Source organism: Falco punctatus (assembly GCF_963210335.1).
Source record: "Falco punctatus genome assembly, chromosome: 1".
Classification (NCBI taxonomy): domain Eukaryota; kingdom Metazoa; phylum Chordata; class Aves; order Falconiformes; family Falconidae; genus Falco; species Falco punctatus.
The window spans coordinates 89,894,366-89,912,184 of record NC_137580.1 but is presented as its reverse complement, the minus strand read 5'-3'; the positions used below and the strand labels follow the sequence as shown (position 1 = coordinate 89,912,184).

Genomic DNA, 17,819 nt, shown 5'->3' with positions numbered 1-17,819 from the left:
CTCTCGCCCTAGAGCCCCTAACCAGGATTGGTGCTAGGCAGGGGAAGCCCTCTCCAAGATAAGCACATATGGTCTCTCAGAGCATCGAGCAACCAGACAAACAGCTCAACCCCCTCACGCAGCCATGCCCCGAGGAATATGCGCCAATAAGAGAGGCAGCTGCACTAGCCATCGCAGGGCCAGCCCGAGGAGGGCACTGCCTGCTCTACACGCTTACCCGAAGGACAAAGGACGGCGGGTAGCCGCTCTGAGGAGAGCCGGGAGTGAGCGGCCGCATCGCCTCCCTCACACCGTGGGCGGCTGAAGGGCGGGACGCACCTACCGCCGGGCCTCGCGCCCGCGCCACCCGGGCGCGTTCCCCGCTCCCGCTCCCGCCCCCGCCACTTCTAAGGGCCAATCAAAGAGTGCGGCAGCGCCTCACGCGCCGCAGTGGGCCACTGGCGGAGTGGGCGGGGCCTCCCCCCCACGACGCGCGCCCGACTGACTGCCGTCCCCTCAGCGCGGAGCCCGCCCGCCATTTACCCCCGGCGACGCCCGGCCGCCGTCCCCTCAGCACGGAGCAGTCCCCTGAGCGCGGAGCCCGCCCGCCCTCTCCTCAGCGCGGAGCCGTCCCCTCAGCACGGAGCCCGCCCGCCATTTCCCCCCGGCGACGCCCGGCTGCCGTCCCCTCAGCGCGGAGATCGCCCGCTGTTACTCCCACGGCAGCGGCCGCCCGCCGTTCCCTCAGTGCGGAGCAGTCCCCTGAGCGCGGAGCCCACCCGCCCTCCCCTCAGCGCGGCGCAAGGAGCAGGCGGGAGCCGGGAGGTGGTTGCAAGGCGTGTATTAGTGACAGGCCGCCGCTGGCCCATTGCCGCCCTGAGGGGCAGTGGAGGAGGACTAGTTGCAGTATTTCTTGGTGTCCAGCCGGCTGTGCTGGGGATTGTAGGGTGCCTTGGCGAAGCACATGGCAGCGGTGCGGTCGCAGTTGCAGACGAACATCGCGCACTCGCTGTTCTTGCCTGGAGGAGAGAGCAGCAGTGGTCAGACTCCGCAGCTCCATCACCAGGCATTGCAGTGATGCAGGCAGGCATGTGTGGTGCCAGGGCATAGCCATTTCACTACTGCCATCGTTTTCAGGGTGTATGTGCTTCTCCCTGCTAACCCTCTGGTCCCAAAGCCATGTGCTCTGGCCCAGCCACCTCGCTCCTTCTTTCCTTCCTTCCCTGCAGTTCTGTTTGCCAGCCTATCTGCTATTTACCTCCATTCCAGAGCCCTATAGAAGCTCCACCGTTACGTTACAGATGTCTGCCAGAAGCTGTGTAATGCTTCCTAGTTGGCATGCTGATCTCTTAAATACTGCCATTAAAGTTTGGACTCCCAGGAAAGTACCAAAGGGACTCGGTCCCCTGAAGAGGGGACAGGCTTCCCTATGTATTGCAATACCATGTATCTTCATAAACTTTAAATTGTCTGCTATATGGTGAATATTCACTCCAGTGACTATGTGAGGTGCCCCATTTCTAACAGCCACCCTCCCTGGCAGTGACTTGCACTGCACTTTCCTGCCACAGATGCATGGAGTGTAACACGGCCCTGTTCCTTCAGAACAGACTCTGGAGTAACATTTGAAGCAGAGTGGTGTGGAAGTGGACGTACTGCTACACGTAATATTTCCATCGGTGCAGCTGTAATGGTACAGCTTTGTGTAGGGGTTATCCCAGAGGAATTTGCATGACTTCAGTTTCTTTGCCTCCGAGTAGCAGTGATCATGTGCTTGACAGCACCTGAGAAACAAGGAGGAAAAGGTCAGAAAATACCAGAAATGCAAACTTGGCTGACCTGTAAGACACATCAATACACTAGTATTGCTTTGACAAGGCACTGAACAACAACAAAAAAAGATACACAGTGATAAGAGGTCAGGCATGAAGGACCTCAAAGGGACACAGTTCTGCCAGCTAATCGTCCAGGGGTGTCTGGTACATGTGTAGTTACTGGAGCATCTTCACAGTTGTCTATTAGGCACAGGGAAAGCAAAAGCCAGCATTTACCCTATGTGCCCTGTCAGTGCCCGGTAATGGATGAGCTAACAGCTGACACAATTCACCGTGTCTTTGCTATCAGACCTGTGTGATCTCTGAACTGCCCAAGCCACTTAGCATTTTGCAGCTCAGCCCTGCACATGCTGATAGTTGTGTGCTGGGCAGTGTGTGCAGAGCTACGTCCTGGCTGCTGGCAAGGCACTGCTGCAAAAAAAAGAATGCTGGAATTAGTGCAGTGTAGCTACCACAGAAGAGAAAACAGTTGTTGGGATTATATTTTATTTTACTAATAAGGAATCAAGGTGTGATACTACACATCCTTTCTTCCTTGGATCAGTCTTTGAGAGAAAGCTTCATTCACAGCAGCCAGAGAGTTTTGTGAGCATTTATAGGCAGGGCCAGCTGAGGAAGCTGGTATGCAGGACCATGAAAGCACAAGCAAGGAAAGAGTTTTGTAAAAGCACAGTTTTATAAACCTGTCAAGCTCATCCACTGGAGTCCCGCTGCCTCCCAAGCCGCAGTAGCAGCCGTAGTCAGCAAATTCCAGCACAGGATGGCTGTCCGGCATGGCGCATTTGATCATGCTGCGAAGCTCCCACACCGCCCGGGGTGAGAGAGCAGCGCTGGCTGCACCCACTGAGGAGAGACACAAAGGTTAGTCTTAGGCATGGTGTTACCAGTCGGGGCGGAGGGTGGTTGCCACCTACACACCAGACAGCAGGAAAAGCAGAGCCAGGGACTTCATTCTCGGAGGACTTGACAGACACTGGCGCCAAAGAAAACACAGGGCTCTTTATATGACAAGCTCACCTTGACATGGGTATGAGATAAACAACCCAGTATTTATGTTACTAAATGCAGACTTCTTCCATCAGAGCCTGTGGGTAGCAGTTTGTGACACGACAGGTTGAAGGCCATTGGAGTTAAATCTATGAAAGTCAGGGAGGCAAATATTTGCTCTCTAGATTTTTGCTGTTAAATTCTTTTAATGTTACTGTTAGAAGTCAGCCTGAAAGATCTGGACATCTTTAAGGGCTCTCTACAGAAAAATAATAGCAGTGTGATAGTTATGTTGGAAATTGCTGGCATCAGTATCCTACTGATACTGGTATCCTCTTTGAATGGTATCCCACTTATCATTAATCCTGTATCTCTCCATGGATTCTGCTGGCCTAATTCTGAGAATAAGGTACAGGTTGTCCACTCACCCAAAATTTGGCTTGAGCTGAACTGAAAAAAATTCAAGCTGTTTTTCACTTTGAAACCATAGAGAAGGTGGCAAGAAACAGGAGCCAAGCAACCTGGAAAGCCTCTGTATCTGGCTGAAACAAGCAGTAGTATCTTCTTTTACATGACCTTAAGGGAGTTACACTGGAAATGAATGGGGCTTACAAGTTTCAACACACACAGCAGGTTTCAGTAGCTTGGAGACAGCAGTTTGTCTTTCTCCAGCACCGACACAGAACGCAGTTAGGCTCTTTGGTTCTTTATGCCAAGGCATGAGGCAAGCTGAGAACCTTGAAAGATCAAAAAATGGGTAAGAAAAAGCTTCCTGGAGTCAGACAGGGATAAGTCAAAAATACTGTACTCATATTTAGACCCCAGAAGCTCTAACATTCTCATGGCTACAGGTTTGGCATTTTTACACACTCAAGATAAACATCCTAGACAGCTCACTTGATAATCCGTCTGCATTTTTTTTTCTAAAGCACCAAACAAGCCTTCAGTGTTTAAGAGCATAGCAAGAGGCAAAGCCCATCTTGTTGCAACAGCCCAATATACCAGAGTGCTTATTCAGGAAACTTCGGGTTCACCACACTTCAGTAAGTTCAAATGCATGTTTCTGTAAGGGGTGATGAGGACATCTTCCCACACACAGGGTTTGAAACTATACCAGGGTGCCCATAGCATCCATAGGATGTTGACTATCCATAGGTTGTGTAGTTAAAGTTAGACATGCTGTTGAACAACCAGAACCATTCTGACTTTTTTTAATCTGTCACAAGCTCTGATTCTCTGGGATTCCCCACTCATAGGTTACCTAAAGCCAAAGAGAGATGCCAAGTTACAGGTTCAAGATTTTTGTGTCCTAATAGAACATTGAACAAACATTAAAGGCTGATGTAAAGGACAGTCTGTACCACAGTTAGTTCACAAAAAAGAATTTTGCCCACAGATCAATCTGCTGACTTTCACTTCAATATCTATTTAAGTGTTCTTTTACTTCTTCCATTGCTACTTTGGCTACCTTTACTCTTTTTAAATTATTGTTTCTCTGTTCTCTTACATTTGAACCTTAAGATTCTGTGGTTCTTTTTTCCTCACTTCTTAATGTCTGATTTATTATTGATGTTGCCAAGAAACCTTCCAATGAACTGGCCTTTTTAAGTCACAAATCAAAAATACTGTCATATCTTGGATTTCATACATTTTAATTTGACAAGGGGGTCACCAAGTGCGGGAAAGTGAGCATGTGAGCACTACAAGACAGCCTCATGAGAAAAATCCCAGCAGGGTAAAGATTTTTCCACCAGTGCTATTTTTGGTTTCCCCCAACCTGTGCTGCATACAAAACAGCTGGTCCTTAGTATGCTTGTGAGGACATCTGAACTTACACCTGGTTCCTAAACTTACAGGATTGAGCCTTAAATTATTTTTAGGAGTTGTTTGTAATTAAGACAAATAATTAGGCACAGGGTTCCACACTGGTAGAATTAATCTTTCTCTTGTAGTGTTGTCTGTTAAGAACTTTTCCTCCCTTCCCATCTCTACATTTTACTTTCTTAGATCTAACCTCCTTGGTCCACCGTAGTCATTAAATATGGAGCACCTGAGTCCAACATGTAAGCACCACACGATCGCCTCCTCTCCTGAACCTACAAATATCTATACAAAACCTCTGTAATGTACAGAAGAGACATAATCTCTCCTAAACCAGATCTGCCTCACATTATAAACTGGGCTTCTGCCAAAGTCTGGGAGCAGAACACGGAGTCAGAGCCCTGCCTGGGGCTTTTATCCTAATGGCAGGATGCGACTCCTGCCAGGTCTCAGTTCACCTGAAATCTCTTCCATGTGAACATCTCCCACCCCCAAATGATGACAGAGAAGGACAGTTTTCAAATAATTTATTAGGAATTTAAAACTGAAATCTGGAAAAGGGGTTACAGGTGTGGAGAGAACAAACATTGGAGTGTAATAACTTACTGGCTTAAAAACACAGCTTTATTTCTTTTAAAAAAAATGCCCACCCTGAAACCGGAGCCCCAGCCTCCAGGCAGTGGCAGCACTGGCCAGAGAGTGAATCACAGCCCAGCAGCAGCACAGCTGGCCTTGGATGTCTGGAGGGGGCACGGAAGCAGTTCAGCGCATATACCAAGAGGGAGGAAAGCGCTGTCCGCAGACCCAAATTTGAAGTATATAGAATAAAAATAAACCCAATAAAATGCAGCTCTTCTTTAATTAGGAAATATTTAAAAAAACAGACATACAGACTCTTGTCTCAGTAACAAAAATTATTGCTTTGTGTTTTCAGTACTGATCTGTTAAGTACCCTCTTACCTAGACAGAACTCTCCAAACGCATCGCCCAGGTCAGGACAAGCTCCGGCAGACGGGGGAGAGATGGAAGAGAAAAAGGGCCCTGTGGGTACTGTGGCCCTCCCAGTCCTTTTCTAAACACCCCTCTCCTTTACAGGGGCTCAGTTTGGGGGAAGAGAGGGAATGATTTTTAAAACTTAAGATGAAGCTGTTATTTCCCTGGGAAAAGAGTTTGGCTGCATCTTAATAAAAGGCTTAATCACCCCCCTTAACAAGGTCTTTGGTTCACTGAAATCCAGACCCAAACCTGCCCCGTGTACTCCTGCTGGAGGCCTCCCCTGGCCAAATGCTTGTTAGCAGGGGCCTGGACCGCACCAGGAGAAGCCCCAGCAGGTTCTGGAGAAGGGACCAGATACCCCACACACAGGTCAACGGACAAATTCCCACAGTCTTCAGAACACAGAGTAAAGCAAACGGGAAGCTGCAATTCTATAATTCATATAATCCCTGAGAAGCCCTTAACCCGCCCCCAAATCACCACCCTAATGCTTTTCTCCCCCATTAATGACTCCCCAACCCAGCGCCCTGCCCTTCAGAAAATGACCACCCAAATTTCCCCCCGGCCCTGGCCGACACCCCTTCCAATACCCTCACCTCCGGAGGAGGATCCCCTTTCCCAGGAAATCTTGACGCAAGCAATAGTGTTTGGAGAGTGAATTCCTTTCAAAGTAACCAAGACAAGCAATGGCGGTAAAGCCCTTTACCTAAAGCCAAACCAGAGGCTGGCACTACGGAGCCCAGTGATGGGAGTCTGTACATCGAGCAACTGGAAGCAGCTTTAACCCGCTCAGCAAAACAGCCGATGGCCGGTACATTTCACCCCCGCCCCCCCCACCCCCTTTCATCTCATCAGAGGTCTTAAAATCTTACAGTAAAAGGTGTACAAAAAAAGAACGGAGTCCTGTCAGGATTCTGCTGGAGAGTATTGCTCACGCTGCGGCACCAAGTCCAGGACCTGGAGCTGCTCCTTGGAGCCAGGCTGCAGGTGGCAGCCAGGTTCAGCTCGCGATATTTACATATTATACAGGAGGAAAAAGAAAACCCCACGTAAAACTAAACCTAGAAAAAAAAAATCTTTCAGCTGTAAGGATAGTGTTTTTCACTTAGCAAAATATACATTTGTTTTGTTCCATAGCGATGTCCAACGTTTTCGGATCCTTGGAGTTTCACACTTTTCAAAGCCTCACATTTACAAAACAGAAACAATTAAAAACAGTTTCTTTAAAAAAAATAGAAATACATCAGTTCCTCTCAGCCTTTGCTCTTTCTGTGTCTCTTTCTTCCCTTCAGAACTGCATTCTTGTTACATACCGTGCTTTAAAAACACTGACGACAACAACAGAGTTGAAAATATTCAAAACAGTTTCAAAGCCAAATAAAAATACTCCTCAATAAAAACTACCTAACACAATCACAAAGCCAATTCATAAAATATGTCTACTAGCTCGGGAAAGAGCAAACAACAAAAAGAAGGGGTAGCCCCAAAAAAAGATAAAAAAATAAAATAAAAAAATAAAACTAACAGCTAATAAAATAAATAAAAGAAGAATCGGTGGGCTGGGGGCAGGGAGGGGGGAAAGCGTAAACCGTCGGTGGTTAGTAAGAAAGCGAGATGATCTCCTCGGGTTCAGTCCAGTGTGGTCTGGTCAAAGGGAGGGATCAGGGCAGGGCGGCAGGAGCCTGGCAGCCAGCCGGCAGTGTGCAGTTTGATTCAAGAAAAAGGTAACCTTGGCTCATCCCCCGAGGCTCACCAGATCCTCCAGCCGCTCGCTGTCCTCGGTTAGGTCACTGGGGAATCTGTGGGACACAGCAAGGGAGGGAAGGGACAGGATCTGGAACAACCAACAGCTTTTCTCTTGGGATTTTCTTCCAGTGTGATCTGATAGAAATACCTGATACCCAAACCTGCCCCAATACAAACTTGCTCTGCATCTTGCTGCACAGTGACTGAGCGTAGCAGAGATGCTTCCATCTTTCATGGCAATGTGCAGGCCTGGGAAACAAGGCCCCACATGCCATGCAGCCTGCCTGCCTGCCTGGAGCTGTGGCACTCCTGGGCCCCAGGAGGCCTGTGGTGAAGTGGGGTCCAGCCGTTTCTCCAGCACTCAGCTTGGTGGAACCCTGCCAGGCTGCCATGGGCTCCTGTCTGGACACTGTTCACTGCACATTTTTGCCTTCCTTTTTGAAAACTGAGGAGTTTTGAATTTTCATTTTAAGCCAGCTAATTTCAGCCACGTTTGCAAAGTAAACGGAGACCATTCACCAGTTCCCTCTCAGGCCCATCCGAGGAACAGAAACAAAATTGACCAGACTCAGATTTTCCTTCTGCCCTCCTTCCAGGAGGAAGAGGAAAAACCTCACTCCCCAGAGACAGTGGTCTCAGCAGCAGTGAGAACAACCAGCTGCATGGAGGAGGCTTCCCCAGCCACACAGGTAAGCCAAGCTTGTCTCTCAGGATCACCACTAGGTTATGATTCTGGCCAGCCCTTCTTCAGAACTTTTCTCTTTCTGTGAGTGCTTCCATATCCTCTCTGAGTCCAGACGCTAAATGACCTCTCCACAGCACTCCCAGCCTGGGGAGTGTAAGGTAGGAACCAACCTGCCATGCCTCTGGCCCAGGCTGGCCACAGGACTCCTCCCACAGGCTGGGTCAGGCCAGCAAGCCTCACAGCACCATCCACAGCTCCTGCCATGAGCCTAAGCACAGAGGCCAGCTGAGAACTTCACTCCTCTCATTACCCATGCCTATTCAAAGCTCTCTTACCTCCTGCCTCCTTGGTCCCCAGCTTCAGTGATACCCATTGGTAAAAGCTGTTGCAATCAAGGGACCCTGCAAAGAAAGAGTTAAAACCCCACTCTTAAACAAAAGAAAAGTGAAGAAGAATTACTACTGCAACAATTTCAGTCATGACCCAGATGCTAGGAAAGCCAGTTTCAGTTGGAGGCATCAGGACTAAACAGCACATCACCCTGCAGGACCCTGCAACAGGGCCAAGATGGGCTCTTGGAAAGTCTGGGCCAGATCAGGGAAAAGTCTGGAGATCAGGACCTCGCGTAGTGGTCAGGGAGAGCCAGTGGAGACCAGGGAGGTGGACTCCAAGCGAACTGTTGCATTCTGTACCAGCCATCTGTGGTCTGGGGCTCAGCAGTGGCATGGCAAATGCTGCAGCGGGTGGTATTTCTTAACCAGAAAGCAGGCTGTGGGCTGAGAGGGTGTCACCTGCTGCTGCTCACCTCCATCACCACATGGAGATGCAGTCCCTTCCCCTGGCCATAACACTCTCCACCTTCCTGCCCCTGCACAGAACCCGACAGGGAACACTCACCCCTAGGCTGTGGCCAAAGCCGGTGCTCGGGGCTGGACTAGCAGCACTGATGTAACTGCTGACCCCTGAGTCCTGGTTAGCAGCTCCGTAAAGCTCTGCCATCGGCCCGGGGCTGGTGGTGCCCAGAAATCCACCGGTGCGACTGGGAGTGGAACCTACAGGAGGCAGTAAAACTACATAGTGAAGATCCCAAAAATGCAACCCCGTCCCACCCCCCTCCCGAAGTCCCTCGCAAACCTCTGTGACAGGACACCGCGCTGAGGAGGAAAGTGGCAGTTACCTGTCCCTCGCACCACAGCCGCCGCAGCTGCTGCTGCCGCCATTGGTCCATACGCAGTGAGAGGGATTGCTGGAAAAGAAGGAACAGGCATCTCAGGGGCACTGTGGCTACACGGGAAACTCCTCAACAGGAGCTTTCATTTCCCGCTGCAAAATGCCAGGCCCACAGAGACTTATCAGCTTAGTGCATCACACAGGACATCAAAGGGTGACAATAGGGAAGTGCACAGCCCTGCATTTATTAGTATCCTTTTGCACAGCAAATGGCCGCGGAAACTCACTAGCCATGCTCTGCTAAGCCCACCCACTGGAGCAGCTGAGGGCACTATGTGGAAGAGCTGAACCAGAAGTGGGCAATTTCAGATGTATCCTGTCGCTACTTAGCTTGCAAGATGCAGTTAATCTGAAGCTACAGATCCAGATTTTGGCTGTAAATGTGAAGAAACACAGCAGCTCAGGGACAGCAGCTGTCAGCTCAGCATCCCAAGGCTCAGCCCCTCCTCTCTGTCCCTTGGTATTACTCTTGAATAACAGTTTAATAGCCTCTTTCTCCCTGTTCCTCTATTCTGCCCAAGACACGCCACTCTCCCCACTCTGAGCTGTGCTTCTGAACTGCTCAAACCCTTGCTGTTCCTGTAGAAGAGCAGGAAACATACACCTAGGGAGCAGGAACTAGAAATGGCTTAATTAAAACAGTAAGTCTTAATTCATATGTAGGAGTTCTAATTCCCAACTCTACTGCCACAGGCATCCAGCCCTCGGGGCAGGAGGCATCTAGCCAGTATGTTTCTCTTTGCCCTTAAAATGACTGGGTCAGCATTTCATGCTTGAATGTGAAATTCACTGTGATTCTGTTTAGAGCACCATAAAAAGAGGTCAGAACAAATCAATCGCGTTAAGGCTGAAACCCAGACTAGCTTATGAGGGAATATTTAGTAGCAGGCACCAGCCTGTTTCAAGCCAACGTCATACGAGGCTTATATCTAGGTTAGCCGCTCATTACAGGCCCTGGGCCAACATGAGCATGTTGCTGCTTTGCATCACCCCCAAAGATGCTGTTCCAGGGAGGAAAAGCTGCTGGCAGCCTCCCTCCTGCCCCATCATTGCTTTAAGTCCCTAATACACAGCTGAATGAATGTGGTTTTACTCAGAAAGGAGGCCAGGTCTTCTCAAAAAGACTCCAGCTCTTTTTCCAGGAAAAACCCTTCTGGCCTTTGCAGTCTATCAACTGAGACACCAGGTTTGTGTTGTGATGATAAAGCACCTGCGTGTTAGCTCCCTGCATGCTGGAGCAATCATCCCTGCTTGTGCCATCCCCTCATCTCAGTTCCACTTGCCAAGCCCATAAAGCGCAGCCCATTTACACGCATGCATCCACTTGAAGGCACAAGGGCCCTCGAGCCCTGCACAGCTCGCTGGGCCTTTGTAGGAACGAAGGGGGCCCTGCCCTTCGTGGGACCAACTCCAGCCTATACATGAGAATCGCAGCTCTTGGCCTAGCCAAGAGGCTGCACAGTGACTGTTTAACAGTAGGTAAGCGTAACGGCAAGGGAAGAATGCCACGATCCCCAGCTGGTACTTCAGTGAGACACTCAGGACTGTAAGCTAACATGGCACCCAGCCAGGACAGCAGCATTAATAACTTCTTGTTGTACAGAGCCCTGGTGCACCCCAGCCACCGGTGACAGCCAGGCCTTGGGTGCTTCACTTCTGCTAGGAAAAAGCACAGTGCAGCTGGGGGTGGACCTTGGAGGGAAAAGCACTTTCGCCAAGTCACCAACGTTCCTCTACAAATTTTATGGGTTTTGCGGAAAAACACACGTGTAAACAGCTGGACCTGCATCTCTTTTGCCTGGCAACCAGAAGGCTCAGAGACAGGGGTCAAGTGCTTATGCAGTTGCATACATGGTATTAGGGAAGGGTTTTATTACAAGGGAGCTAGGATTTAGTCTCCCCCTACCTCCCTCTGGGAAATTTGTTCATTGGTGGCTGCCAATCTCAGCATCCTCAGGAATGGAGACTCCCTAAGGATGAAACAGTTCTGTGCCACAGAAACTCCCTTTCAAGCCTGTTCATACCACTAATTCCAGGAGAGCTTCCCAGAAAGCTTTTCTACACCCCCATTGCAGAGAGGCTCAAATCTGAAACAGGTGTGGGCAAGGAAGCGCTGGGGAGGAAGAACACCACAGAAATGAGATGGCACACAGGGAGCGGGGTGCTACACAAATCTGCTTTTCTACAACAGAAACCATAGACAGGACAGAACTGGGGAAAACAGGGCCATGAAAGGGAGAGCAGACAGAAGGAGCATCACCTAGACAGAACAGACTGTGCACAACCCAGGGGCTGAAGATCCAGAGGGTATTCGCACCATGAGGACACTGAGCCAGAACTAGTCTCTGGAGAATAGTCCTCTGTCCCCATTTCATTCCACTGTTCCCTATAAAACTGTAGGACTTTGTAGAGTCCCACCACGCTCGCTTCTGCCTGGGAAGCCCATGTGGGAGCAGCTGGGGAGCTGCTACCACCCAGAGCAAGTAATGCATTCCCTGTAGCCCCTCCTGCACAGGGAAATGGGATTAGAGCAACCAGGAGTGCCCCTACACCCTCTCCCTCCTCCCAGCACTCCAAATCTCATCTTTGCAGCAGCTCAGGTTAAGGTCATTTATAGACCTTTGAGAAGTCACCCTGCTCTCTGCAGTTTTCCATCTCTGGTTTACACCCAGCCTGGAGCAAAGAGCTAAAAATGAGGCAAACAGCAGGAAACACCATCTAAGGATTACATGCCTTCATTTTGTATGACCTGCATTGCCCTTCTCAGAGGCAATACACATGGCTCTGATTGCCTCTCCATCTTTCCAGCCCCAGCTTTGGATGGAGCTCGTACAGATGGAAGAGGAAATAAGAAACATTTCCAGTCTAACTGCGCCAGGCTTTGGAGCAGCGACATCACTGGAACAGCCCAAAGCCCCCTTCTCCCCTTCCAGCTTGTGAGTTTAGGAAATGAGCGGGACTGACCTGTGAGCTCAGGGAGGACGGGGGCACTCGGGAGAGGGGTCCGCTCTACACGGAACTCTAAAAACGAAATGCAAGACAGCTTAGGAACTCATCAAACACCCCGAGGGAGACCCCGCAGAGACACAGCAGCCGGGGTCTCCTGGGGGAGCAGCCTGCAACCAGACTGCAAGCAAGCCAGTGTCTTCTTTAATTTGTAACTGGTGCTGAAAGGTGCTGGACTCCTGCCCTGGAGACTGAAAGGATCCATTTATCCTTAGAATTAATCTGGCCAAAGCAGGGCAAGTGCAAGCTTCATTGTGCAGCCTCAGGTCTTCCCTGGAGCACTGCTCTGCCACCCATCCAATCTGACCTCTGGGCTGCAATGCCAGTGGGTGCTCAGTATGTGCCACATTCATCTGGGCACAGGTTTACAATGAGGCACTTGAAGCCACTACAACTGAGACCCATAAACTGAATTCACGGAGAGCTTCCAGACAGCTAGGAGGCAACAGCAACTTTCAGCCATCTTCAGCCTGGGCTCTCCTCAGGCAAAGAGGAAACTTCCCACTCCCAGCCCCTAACATCGAGACCTCTTTATAAACCATCACACTGAGGGATGGAGTAAGGAAGGGATGCTCGAAGTTGCCACTTCTCTAGAAAATAGCAAGACAAGTCTTTTCCCTGAGTGTGCTCTGCCTTGTTCCCCTACCTCGCAGACAACAGGAGGGAGAAGAGGCCCCAGAGAACTCTGAGCAGCTGCAGCACAGCAGGTTCCAGCCATTGATCACAGAATCCACGTTCTGAGCACATGGCAGGGTTTGGAGTTTGAAACCACCCAGTTTGCAGGGGATCTGCAGCCCACTGCCCCAGCAGATGCTTTCTGGAGGCTCTGAGTAGTCCAGACGCTGTTCAGAACACAACTGTAGCACTGCAGGCACCTACATTTCAGGTGCCTAGGAGCTCCCCAGCCCATGGAAAGCCATGTTTTAGAATTCTGTGCTATTTTCAGAGCAGTGGCAACTCTGGTAAAGAAAGACAGACACACACAAAGGCAGCGAGACAGGCAGAGCTGCAGGGGCCCTTCTGTGTCACAGCAGCAGCCCTAGGGAGGAGGCTAACCTAAAGGGCGTCAGAGCAGCCTTGGGCTTTTCCTGCCACTGGAGTGTGAGGATAATCCTAATGAAGGACAGGCTGTTCCCACCTATTCCAGGGCTTCTTCCCCTCCCCCTTCCACATCCGTCTCCAATTTAAAGAAAGACCAAACAGGGGAAAGGGTGAAAGGGGCAGATCCTGGGTCATGGATCATGTCAGGGACTCCCGTCACCTAAAGAGAGACCAAAAAACCGAGCAGGGAGCACCACTCACCGGGGAACTGATAAGTGTAGCCAGGTGCAATGCCAGTGTAACTTCGACTCGCATAGGTGGCAGCTTGGAAGCCTGGATAACCTGGGGGAAGAGAAAAGGGCTCTGTTACTGCAAGCTCACAGGGTCCATGTCCTCAATGCCTGGCTGCTCACAAGCAGTGTGAGCATTAGTGTTAGAAAGCACAAATAGGGCTAAGAGCAGAAACCCCAGGAAATCGCTGCGCAGAATGCACAATGCACACGAGTCTGCAGAAGAGTTTTAGCAGGCCTATTTAATTTTTTTCCTCACTCCAAACATGTAACAACATGGAGATTTCCTTCTCAGAAATTCACAGCTCTGCAGACTAAGGCTTTCTGATGCATCAGCTGGATTTACAAATAGGAGGAGATCAGGGAGGTAGGGGCATTTGAATGGCTGAATAGCTCTGAGTCACTTTTGCACTAGAATGCTGGCAAATGCAGGCAGAGCACTTCTTTCTGGTGCCAGGCAGGAAGCTGTTCCCTAGGAAGCTGACCACCTATACAGAACAAGCCTGTGAAAATGCAGGGCATTGACTCAGAGATGAATATTTGATTTGAGATCTTCCACGACACGAGTACATGGATTTCCCAGTGACTCAGCTTGAGCCTTGCTGCTTTAAAATTCAGATGGCTTAGAAAAGGCAAAACCTAAAACCACAGGCTGGAGACTTACTTTCCTTCAATAAGTCAAGTGAAAGCACTGGGGGGAAAAAAATGCCCTTTTTGGGGTTTTGTTCAGTGACTAACTGCTACTTGACAGGCTTAGCAAGGAGAGCCAGGCTAAGTACACCCTGCCCGGCAACACCAGCAATGACCCTAAGCAAACAGTGTGCTCTTGGGTCAGCTCAAGCCTAGCTAGAATGAATGTGGGGAGGAAGAGAAACTAGGAACAGCACCCATGCTGGAAGGATCATGCTTGACTCAGATCCAAGCACAAGGGTTTGCGGACCTGGAAGAGGAGGCTACAAAGGCCTTCCTTCTTTTTTTAATCTTTTATCTGAACACATTTGCCTTAGAATCATTGATAGGCATGAAACCCAGCCTGCTTGTCACCAATTTCTCCTTACAAGACAGTCCCATAGTAAGTGTATAGTTTTCCTTGATGTATCAGATACTTGCTGTCCCTGAGAGGGAGGGAACAAAGTGAGACAAAGCTTAACCAGAACTTTTAAGGGCATTTTTGCAGTCTTTAAATGGCAGAGAGGATATTCATACAGACCACTGTCAAGTGGAAGCCCAGGGGGCTCTTCAATAAAGCCTGTAGAAGTGTGGGAGGAAGATGCCCAGGCACAGATGAGTCCACACTCAGTTCAGCTACGTAGTTACAACCTATTCCATGAGAGGCATTAAAGAATTACAGTCTATCGGCTCTGGCGCTGCAGGACCATTAACAGAGTCGCAGAGGGCCAGAGCTGCCCAGCACACGGCTATGCCTGGCCAGCTCCGGCCGTTGCTGCGCAGCAGTGACAAGTTTGCAGTTTTTCCAGGTGCCACCAGAGGGCAAGTTGTGATCGCAAACAGGTCCCGATGCCCCCCCAGTGTCCCCGGCCTTGCATCAGGGAGAGCTGCCCTTGGCCGCCCTGCCGGCTCTTGGAATAAAGCCCCTAAGCTGCTGCTGCCTGGCAGGACCGGGAGCTGGGGAGGAGATCTGTCCTTGGCCTTACCCAGCATGCCGATCCCGAGCATGAAGGCATCCATCCCGTAAGGCATGACTCGGGACCGCCCTCGTGCTGAGCCCGTTGGGGACATCACCTCCTTCGGCTGAGCTTTTTTACACTCCACCTGCCACAAGAAAATAAGGATCAGACTCGGCCGCCACGGGCACAGGGCACTGCCACAGAGCACAGGCAGCACCCAGGCTGGCTGCCTGCTGTGACGGCACTCCCGAGCCCCAGCCACTGCTGGCAGCCCATTCCACCGTCCTTCGCTAGCATTCCTGCCTCTGGCCTGCACACTGCCAGCCTTCCCTCTTGTTCTGCCACCACCACAGGCAATGGGGAGCTCAAACACTGCTTTTCTCCTCCTGGTGCTGCCCTTGACGCTCTGCCTGGCCCTGCACCAGGGCCTCAAAGCCTAAATTTGCTCATTTCTCAATGAAGGTAAAACCGGCCCCCTTGCAGGCCACCAAGAGGTTTCATGTAACTTCAAAACCTCCAGGTACTGCACAATCCCTCATTACAGTTAGCTCTTCTCCTTGAAGAATTGTGCTAGTTCACCTCCATACTGTGAGGTTCTTTCCCAGACTGGCTGCTGTGATTTTAGGGAAAAGACTCAATCCAGTTCCCCATTTCAGAGAAAATGTGTTGGGAGCCAAGTGCCTCACACCACGCCCCTGTGCCACTGCCCCGCTCTATCCCAAACCTCTGTCCCTTCGCCCCCAGGTTCTGACCCAGACACTCACCATTTTGTTGTTGATCTCATGGAAATGGATTTCACACACTTTTTCCACAATGTCTTCACTTTCAAATGTGACAAACCCAAACCCTGAAGAAAAGGCAAAATTCCTTGATCAGGTCAGAGCTCTGCACAGTTTGCACCCGCTACCCACATCCTTTTATTGGCAGAAAGAAGGACGGTACAATCAGCCCTTTCTGAAACAGCTGCCACTCATCTTCCCTCTGCAGCAAATCCTGCTTTTACGCACAAAACCAGGACTGTCCCCTTATAGATTCATTCCCCTTTCCTCCTCATCCTGTACTTCCCACCTTCTCTGAACCCAACTGCTCACAAAACTAAGTTTGGGTGTTTTTTTAAACTTTGCTATTTGCAAGGCAAACCACATGGCTGATAATGCTTGGGAGGATCCCGGCAGACGCTCACACAAAGAGTCGGCGGAGAAATGAACAGCTGCTTGCCAGGACATCACCATCCTCACTAAATGCACCCCACCAGCAGTAACACCCTGCACGTTTCCTCAGCAGTCACTGGTCACAAAGCCTTGTATAAGCAACCAAGTATCAGCAATGCAGTTGTACAGAGCAAGACAGATACACACAAGCAAAGTGATTTGCCAAGTTTCACCAAACTAAGGTTAGTAACTGGGGTAAGACAGGATAGCATGTTCCTGGCCCCTGGCCCACGCTCACACCTCCTTTCCCTCACCAACTCCTTTGCTGACAGTTTCAGCAAAGACTCGGGTGGGCAGACTAAACTCTCAGCTGACTGCAGCCATTTCTGGAAAACTGAGGCAGGTGGGAGGATGTCTTTAAGCTTGCCTTACAAGCAAGCTGGGATTAAGCAGAGCTTTCCGTTTTCCAGAACTGGCCAGTTCCATGGTGCTTTAAAATTAACTTTTAAAAACAGATGGGCACCTGTTGCCCAGAACCCCACTTTTTCTACATATTGCCAGAAAAGTCTCTTCATAAACTCCTCCATCTGTCTATGCCCAGATAGTTCCACATCATTCACCTCAACGCCAATGAGCAGAGGAGCTTGGGAATTCAAGAGCAAAACCCTGATGCTGAAACCAGTTCTGAGCCCCATCAGACCCGCACCAGGCCTGCTGTACCCTAGGCAGAGCCCCTTACTGCCAACACAGTGGCTGGCTGCTCTCCCTGCTCCTTCCGGAATGCCCAACAACAATTTTAACTGTACTACCGACTGGGAGGCACACATGGAGGAACAAGGGTTAACACTTTTTCCCTTTTAAGATGAAACTGGAACAACATCCAAGGCCAGGCAATCAGAGTAGATTTAATGGCTTTAGAAAAAAGCAAAAACCTGAAGGGCACACAGTGCAGCAAGAGCAGAAGGGAGCATTCCCTTGCTGATCTGAGAGCAGAAGTGCTTGGAAGTGCTTCAAACAACACACAGGCATGAGACTGGCCCAGCACAGGGCTGTCACTGGCCCTGATTGGGAAGATGCTGAAGCTGAGTTTGCAGGTTAAGTTGTTGCCAATAAATCTCCGAGTTGGTGCAATGCTAGTGTCGCGCCCTGCCACGCCACCGGGTAGGCAGTGTGAAGACTCACCAGGAAAGTGAGAAGCAGGGACACCCATGGGTGGGCTGGGTCTGGATAGCGCAAATATTACAGCCTTGCTCTCATCCTGTAACCAGACTCCACTAGCAAGACTCGGGAAAGAAAAGGTGACCTGGGAGCACAAGCAGGCTCTGGGCCGAGGAAGGGGCGAGAAGCAGCACTCTTCAGGCTCTCGTGTCAGCTTTCCTGGAGCTCAGATTACTCGGGACAAGGTAAGACACACACTGCGGGCT

At 50.2% G+C, this 17,819-nt stretch overlaps 2 protein-coding genes across 8 annotated transcripts in view; both read right to left on the bottom strand.

Moving 5' to 3' along the window:
• Positions 1 to 807: 807 nt before the first annotated feature.
• Positions 808 to 5,041, bottom strand: PLA2G1B (phospholipase A2 group IB). Its single transcript, XM_080392982.1, has 4 exons — positions 2,733 to 5,041; positions 2,498 to 2,657; positions 1,636 to 1,763; positions 808 to 998 (listed from the first exon to the last, which is right to left on the bottom strand). Exons 1-4 carry the CDS (start codon positions 2,764 to 2,766, stop codon positions 877 to 879), a joined length of 444 nt encoding a protein of 147 aa, XP_080249108.1. The 5' UTR covers positions 2,767 to 5,041; the 3' UTR covers positions 808 to 876.
• Positions 5,042 to 5,132: 91 nt separating this feature from the next.
• MSI1 (musashi RNA binding protein 1) overlaps positions 5,133 to 17,819 on the bottom strand; it is a 35,930-nt gene continuing 23,243 nt past the window's right edge. For 6 of the 7 annotated variants that reach the window (XM_080392005.1, XM_080392006.1, XM_080392008.1 and 3 more), the window contains 8 exons: positions 16,009 to 16,091; positions 15,272 to 15,389; positions 13,588 to 13,668; positions 12,244 to 12,300; positions 9,227 to 9,295; positions 8,947 to 9,101; positions 8,385 to 8,450; positions 5,133 to 7,417 (listed from right to left, as the gene is read on the bottom strand). In XM_080392005.1, the coding sequence (XP_080248131.1) occupies positions 8,409 to 8,450; positions 8,947 to 9,101; positions 9,227 to 9,295; positions 12,244 to 12,300; positions 13,588 to 13,668; positions 15,272 to 15,389; positions 16,009 to 16,091 (605 nt within the window). In that variant the 3' untranslated portion in view covers positions 5,133 to 7,417; positions 8,385 to 8,408. The remainder of the gene's footprint in view (positions 7,418 to 8,384; positions 8,451 to 8,946; positions 9,102 to 9,226; positions 9,296 to 12,243; positions 12,301 to 13,587; positions 13,669 to 15,271; positions 15,390 to 16,008; positions 16,092 to 17,819) is intronic. The other variant, XM_080392007.1, reaches the window with a different exon arrangement.

Bases quoted from the DNA above. Each gene is read 5' to 3' on its own strand.
- PLA2G1B (XM_080392982.1), bottom strand. From the start codon at position 2,766: ATGAAGTCCCTGGCTCTGCTTTTCCTGCTGTCTG. The intron at 2,658-2,732 runs GTGTGTAGGTGG...GTCTCTCCTCAG, and splicing joins TCTGCTTTTCCTGCTGTCTG to TGGGTGCAGCCAGCGCTGCT. The intron at 999-1,635 runs GTACGTCCACTT...TCTCTCCTCCAG, and splicing joins TGGAAATATTACGTGTAGCA to GCAAGAACAGCGAGTGCGCG.